At 35.7% G+C, this 7,736-nt stretch overlaps 1 protein-coding gene across 1 annotated transcript; it reads left to right on the top strand.

The window, feature by feature from the left end:
- The first annotated feature begins 1,329 nt into the window (after positions 1-1,329).
- sod3a (superoxide dismutase 3, extracellular a) lies at positions 1,330-4,449 on the top strand. Its single transcript, XM_088915389.1, has 3 exons — positions 1,330-1,465; positions 2,624-3,320; positions 3,972-4,449. Exons 2-3 carry the CDS (start codon positions 2,636-2,638, stop codon positions 4,085-4,087), a joined length of 801 nt encoding a protein of 266 aa, XP_088771515.1. The 5' UTR covers positions 1,330-1,465; positions 2,624-2,635; the 3' UTR covers positions 4,088-4,449.
- Positions 4,450-7,736: the final 3,287 nt, after the last annotated feature.

A 7,736-nucleotide genomic window follows, 5' to 3' on the forward strand; every position in this document is an offset into this window, starting at 1 on the left:
TGGATTATGTAGTGATGAATCGGTAGACACCTAAGACAATCATTGCAATTGACACAGGTAATTACACAACCTGGGCATTGCTAACAATCTTTGTAATGGCAAATGGCTCATTGCTTGTAACTAGGGATTGATGGTGATGGGAAAGAAGAAGTTAACATTACAAGTAAGCCTTACTAATGTTCCAAATTCAAAGCTAATTTAAAATACCAGCCATTTTTTTCCACTTCTTTCACAGGCAATTAAATAACAGTCCAATTGTGTGTGAAATAGGACTGCCTGGCAGCCTCACTGTCAAACAGAGGAAAAGGAAGCTTTTTGCAGGAGGAAGGGAAAGAGCAGGGGGTTGTTTTATAGCTAAATTGACTGGGAATAAGTGTGCAAATAAAGAATTAGGCTGCATTTAAACTTATAAAGGCTCTAACTTTAAAATAGCTTTTAGCACAAAAAGTGAAAAGAACACTGTATTATATTACACGGGATAGTTGATATGTTAGTAATACTTTAATTCTCAGTCCTTTTGTAATTTTCTAAGCAAGACATAGACATATTTGTAGAATATTTTACTTCTTCTGGTGTGGCATGCAATACACCCCAGACTCCAGTAATTTTTTATGTTTTATTTTTAAAAAAGTAACTGATATTGTCATCATTATCAACAAATAATGTTGTTGTATCATATACCGAATAGTCGTTCTTAATTATGTTTTTAAAGGACCTCGGGTACAGTTAAATATTTTCTCGGATCTTGGGATTCCCATGCTGCTGTAATGGTCAGGTTCACTTTCAGGTTTCTGGGAAACACCTGTCTCCCAGTGGTCAACCTATTCAAATTACCTGAGAAATTACCGCTTTCTATGAGCTTTCTGTTCTTGTTGGGTCTGCCCAATCCCAAGTGCCTTTGCAAAACAATGCCCATATTGTCATATCTGTCTCCATTTTCCTAATTTATTGTATGACCTCCAAAATTGCCATCATCTTGCATTTTGTTTGCCACTTCAGTCAGTCTGTCCAGCATCCTGGCTATTAGAAATGACATTTAAAATAGTGTCCTTCTGATTCATCTGTTGGTCATGAACTGAAACGTCAATCAAATAATAAAAAGATTATATGCAATCCAATATAATTATTATTGTTATGTTAGGCATGCCTGGGTCAATCTATCTCTTCATGAAACAGTAAATTATACATGACAAGACAAAGACTGAAAAGTACTGTATGTCATTTTTGTCTTATATAAACAAATCACATGACGTAAGTAAACTCTGTAAAGTTGCGCAAGTCCACTGTTATGCAAGCTAATTCTGGGCAGGACACACCAAATATTTTGTTATCCGAAGTTAAGTGCATCCGAAGTTCTCCCTACTTCTTTGTGGGCGTTACCTGGTCTGGATAAAGAGGATCGCGTTTATGTACAAGAACTTTGGACTTTTTTAAGCGAAAGAACGTGCATTGCAGTCCTGCAAAGGTAAAGATGTCTGTTTATAGCCCTTTTCGTATACTTGTGAAATTAATTTGTAACATCTTCCTGTAAAACTGTTGTTAACATTTTGTGCTTACCTTAAGTGGTGGGGATATTTTGCTTGTCTTAGTAATGGATGGAAAAGAGTACATTCCTGGAATGTTACACTAGTTAGGATAAACATTAAAATCTAAAACCGCGGGTGAGAAACCATTCTTTTTTTTAAACGCTGCAAATGAAAGAAAAATCTTTGGCCACAATGTAACAGGAGTTTTGGGTTTTATATTATTTCTGTTTATCAATTCTATCACAAGAGAATTTCTAAATAATGTTCTAAAACCTTTGGAAAGTAGCATCTCAGTCTCTTATTATTTCCTAAATTGCGTTCTTTGGGTATAAATTTTTTTTAAAAAAACTGGAAAAACAACATCGTACTATACCACCTTTTAAATATTATGATTACAGTTATAATACATCAATATCTTTGTTGAAGGGATAGAGACCAAGTGCGTCACAAGTTACTTTGTCTAAAACTGCTGCAATACTATAGTGCCACAACGTGCAATTTTGGTTGCACAGTTTGGTAGGATCAAATCTATTAATTACGAGTTATTTTTTAGAAATATTAATTAGCTATGGTCGTTTCACAACGTTAATAAAGCGAAACAGTCCGAGGTGATTTTTAGTTTTGATTCGATTATATTAAGTCAAAGCATGCATGTTTAGTAGGGATACCGTTAATGTTTAATGAAATCCCAAATCTGCAATATTTTTTTTATTCATTATCCCACTAATTGAAATAAAGAATTCGTGAGTTTATTTCTTTAGAAGGAAGATATAAATTGGCAAATAATGTACTCAGTAAACTATATTTAAAACCATAAATCAAAACAAAAGGAAAGCCCAAAGGATAATAAGCTGTTTTCCCTCGTTAAATACTCCTCCATTAAAGTGATTTCAGGCGTGCTTAATAAAGTATTAATCTAAAGAACTGTTCATTATTGCTGTTCTTGTTATACACAGTGGAAATGCTAAAAACATAAGAAATCTGCAATAACTAAAAAAAATGTATGTTATTTAAAGGGTAAATATATGACTATGTGCCATGCTTAATATACAATTCCTTAACCACTGAGGAATGAATATTTATTTTTTTCCCTCTAGGGTTACAGAAACATGGCAAAAACTATTTTCTCCCTAAAATGTCTGCTCATGCTGGTCTTCTTGGGAATCCACGTGTTTTGCTGTGAAGATGGCACAGTCAGCGAAGAGCAGGTGCAGAAATACATCGAGGAGAGGATGAAAGTCGTTTGGCCTCTTCCTGCTACCCCAGAAGCGGGTAACGACGACCAAAACGTCTACGCGGCATGTGTCATGAAGCCCAGCAGTAAACTGGAAGAAGGCAAGCCACAAGTCACAGGAGAAGTGCTTTTCAAGCAGCTCTACCCAGATGGAAAACTTGATGTGATATTTAGACTGGTGGGCTTCAACACTACCGATAACACGTCAAAGGCCATCCACGTTCACACGTACGGAGACCTCAGCAACGGGTGCGATTCTACCGGCGGCCATTTCAACCCCCAAAACGTCAACCACCCCATGCACCCTGGCGACTTTGGCAACTTTACTCCAAAGAAAGGGAAGATACATAAACTGAAGAGCAACAGCAAAGCCACCATGTTCGGGCCGGAGTCGGTACTCAGCCGGGCAGTGGTGGTTCACGAGAAGGAAGACGACATGGGAAAAGGAGGCAATGCTGGAAGCCTGCTGCACGGAAACGCGGGCAAGCGGCTGGCCTGCTGTGTCATTGGGATCACCACGCAGAAGCTCTGGACCGACACAATCGAAAGCACCCCCTTCAGTAAGAGAAAGAGGAATCCCAAAAGGCTTTCGAATACAAACAAAGGAACTGCTTAATGGCCAGACCAGCTCTTCATCAAAGGGATTTCAACTGGATATAAAAGCAAAGCTTCAAAAAATGACACCCTAATATTTTATTGCTTCTCCACCATGAAATAAAAACAAAAACTAATTAAAAAAACATGTCTTACTGCTAGCACCATTATATACCCTGGTGTGGGTTTATGGTTGGGGTAGGAATTTGGGAATGTAAAGTGTGACTTCTTGGAAGAAATGCAGGCCACATTTTTTCCCCCAGTTGACAGGTGTTAAGTAGGAGTGTAATGAATCACTCCCACAAAACGTTTTCCTTGCCATCCAAGAAAAACCTTCCTTAATTGACTGAAATTATTGAAGTCAAGTCATTGTGAATTGGTGGTAGTTTCCGTTAACATGTTGAATTATGACCTTAAAGAGTAAATTTAGGTGGCACATTGGAGCAGTGGTTAGCATTCCTGCGGCACTGGGTTCTATGGATTCCATGGATTTTGTATGTTCTCACTGTGTTTGCTCTGGGTTCCCTAGTTTCCTCCCACGGTTCAAAAGCATATGGGTTAATTGGCTTCGGAGAAAAGTAGCCTTAGGTGTATGTTTGTGTCTGTCTTCCCTGCAGTGGACTGGCATCCTGTCCAGGGGGTTCCCTGCCTTGTGCCCATGGCTTGCCAGGAAAATCTTCAAATCCCCCTCAACTCTGAATTGGAAGAAGCGGTTGGAAGAATGGAAGAGTAAATTTAAATATGAACATTTTTCTTTAAAATGATAGATAACAATAATAATAATAATGAAAATGATGTTATCTTTTATGGTTTTATTGCCAGAAAGAAAAGCAATGTACTTTGCCTCTGAAAGAATCTGAAAGGAGACATTAATATAGTGCACTACAAAAGGCTCAACCAGGAATTGCAGTATATGTATTTTATAGCACCAGTTATTTAATCACAGCCTCCACTAATGTTTTCTACTGTTATAACAACATTGACTGTTATTAATGCAGCTTAATTTTGGTGATAAGTAACCAGTCGAGTTCATCATCTTCAAAAACGTGATCTCAGGTTAAGTTAAAGAAAACATCATGACATTGACCAATCAAATTTGACTCCTTGTCAGTTCTTACTGGTCACTGACAATTTTTTCCTACAATACATACCCTTTAAGCTAAAAAGCTACTCTTTGTTCTACTAAGTACAGATCTTTCAGAAGAGACCTTAACAAATCAATTAATGAGTTTAGTATCACATTTTACTGATCAAGAACAAAATAGAGATGTGTTTCTTAGAAGAAGTGGACTGTGCATAATGCTGTGATATACTGTATACAAAATGAACTATAAATGTTATGATCCATACATTTTTTTTCAATGAACAATTTCCATATCTCGTGCACAAAGAACTTGTGTGTCCTTCAGATAACAGTACTCATACACAGTTGGGCATTACAAGAGTGTTTATTTCTCCCTTGGCAATCATACTGCACTCAGTGCGAAAGTGCATCCCAGAGGGTGGCCAGTCCATTGCATGAATGTTGCATCATGTTAGGAAATTCTGGCAAATGGGCATGACGTGACTGTATGTTGTCAATTCGGTACAAAGTAAGGTGCAATATGGGGGCTGAACATTATCTCTTCAGTGTAGCACAGTCATGAAATCATAAAAAAACACTGTAATTTCCATCCATAATGTTTTGCAGCCCATTACATCACAACGTGCATGATACATTCCCACCTACATAGTTTATATTCTCTGCCAATCTATTTGTGCCTGAGCAGATTGAACCATGACTCTTCACTGAATACAACATGACTTTGCTCTGCATTTGGCCTGTTTCTGTGGAAAATGCCCAGGCGTGATATGTTTCCTATACCAGTTATTCAGCGTCAATCCCATGTATACAGTATGCTCTGATGCCTTTATCTTGGATTCACTCTTACGGTGGGGGAGCTCATCTGATAACAGTAAGAACCAGGTGTCACTGGGGCAGATTGGGGATGCAGGAACATGACGATTCCAGAGATACGTCAATCATAGATTGTATATCTTCTGCAGTGGAAGTCACATGTGGCTGCAGTGGTTGCCATCTGCCATGAGTCAAACCCGCTTATTGGATGTGCAGATGTGATATTGTTGAGTGATGTGCATCAAAGTGTCTGGACGTTGACATTCCGGTCATCAATATCCCAATGGCCTTATCCCTTTTACCTTGTGGCAGTTGTGGCATTTTGGATCAGCTCCGACTAGTGCCCATGTTTTCCATTCTCCAGATTTTCGTACAAATGGTCAGAGGTGCAATGTTTGGAAACAAAGTAAATGGAATGATGTTTACTGATAATTTGTGAATATGTATTTCTGGGAAAATACTCATTTTTAATGCCTCTCCATATAACATAAAATAATAGTTTTTTCTCCTGTGTGGTATGTTTAAGGAAAATCCATTCCCATATTTTTAAATGAATACCTTGGCAAAGACAGGTCCAACTAATATGCTGCTTGAAGAGTTATTGTTTTTATTCGCAATACTTTCCACATCATTACTCATAAACCTATAGTCTTGAAATATATACAGTGTAATGTATATTTTTCATAATCTGAATTAGGCAAAATTGAGCAAACGAAGTTCTGAAAAAACAGTTTTTTATAATGTTGATAGATAATACTTTATTAATCCCGTAGGGAAATTGATGAATTGATTAAAGTGTATGTACTGTAATACAAATATGACAACATGCATAGCTTTTGTATTACTAATATCACTAATACTGTACATGGAAAATGTAGTTTCCATGCTTGGGAGAATTTGTTACTGTAAAGTTATCATATAAATGTGATACAGTATAAACAAATGAGATACAATGATGCAACAGAGATATTACCTTTATTTTTCAGTTACCAGTGTCGAAATGTAAAGTTAATTTATATAATCTACATAGCAAATTGTAAGAATAACATCATGCAACCTAAGGAAATAATTTCTTAAAATCTAATTGGACAATTTTCAGAATGCTTAAAAATCATAAACAGTGTCCAGATAAACAGCAGTTCTGACTTTTGGGAAATGCAGTTTCACCTGAGAAGTAAAAAGCATATATTTTAATATGCATTAAAGTAACTCAACTCTTAATTGCAATAGGTGATTTCTGCAGAAAGTTCAACAAAGAATTTCAAAGAACCTGAATTCCATGTGGAATGAAAACTGCAAATATAATCATTAAACCACTGAATACACAGAGATCATCTGCATATTAAGAAACATTTGTTTAGAAAATAATCAATTCAGTAATTTCAGACCCTTACACTCAATGTGATAAATAGGAAATCTAAATAATATATTCTTTGAGTTCCTTGTTTGCACTTTCTCACTGTTGTTAGTTTAAGTGCCATTTCATTTATGAAAAAATATATATTTAAAAACTATTCTGGTAAATCAAACATTTCATCTATAGAAAAGTATTTATCTTTTTTTCCATAATATTACTGTACACTTGTATTCTGCTATTCTTGCACAATAGTCCATAAGGTGCTAAAATCAATCAAAGACATATACAAACCATTCTGTGTGGACCTGAAGATCCATATATTCTACTTCGGCCACAATGTCTTTTAGGTCACACCATCTGTATTAACACAGTCACTGAAAATTCTACGAGTTCTTAATAAACACTACAGATATCTTAAGGACTTTGAGCAGAGAATCAATTAGTATTTTCTGAAGCGAATTCACTCACTGATGATTTTATGATTAAGCCCATCAGACACCCATAAGAAATAAATAATAAAAACTATAATATAAATACACATCCACATACAGTCCCCTCATACTGTTCAATTTGGTGTAAAACCCAACACACAGAAAACAGCAAAGGATATGCAACATAACCACAGTCACTTAACCATTTTTAGAACGCTTGTTAATTTTCTTCTTAAAGGTTGAAATGTGCACATTTTTGTTTTTTACATCGAATTTAGCTCTCTCAAATTAGTAAAATAAAATGTTATCTCTGAAGGAATTACTCAATTGAATGTACTCACCAAAGGATGAGTAACAGCTTTTAACATGATAAAAATGGACATTCAAAGAATATAAATATAAAATTTGAGAACGATCTATACGTGTAATATGTAACAGTGCACAAATAGTACTTATAAATGACCAAAAAAGAAAATAATTTTCCTAGTGTATATATTGGTTATTCCGTTAAAAATCACAGTATACACTTTTAAATTCTTCCTACAATACTGAATAAAAGACTTAAGTAGAAGTAGAAAGAGGAAAAAGAACAAAAAATATAGAATCAGCCAAATCATATACTATGCCTTCCTGATTAATTTATGCCCCCGATGAAACAGGAACAAAAAAACATCATATAACAAAGTGAATTATAGAC

Source organism: Atractosteus spatula, chromosome 1 (assembly GCF_055471065.1).
Source record: "Atractosteus spatula isolate fAtrSpa1 chromosome 1, fAtrSpa1.hap1, whole genome shotgun sequence".
In the NCBI taxonomy this organism is placed as follows: Eukaryota; Metazoa; Chordata; class Actinopteri; order Semionotiformes; family Lepisosteidae; genus Atractosteus; species Atractosteus spatula.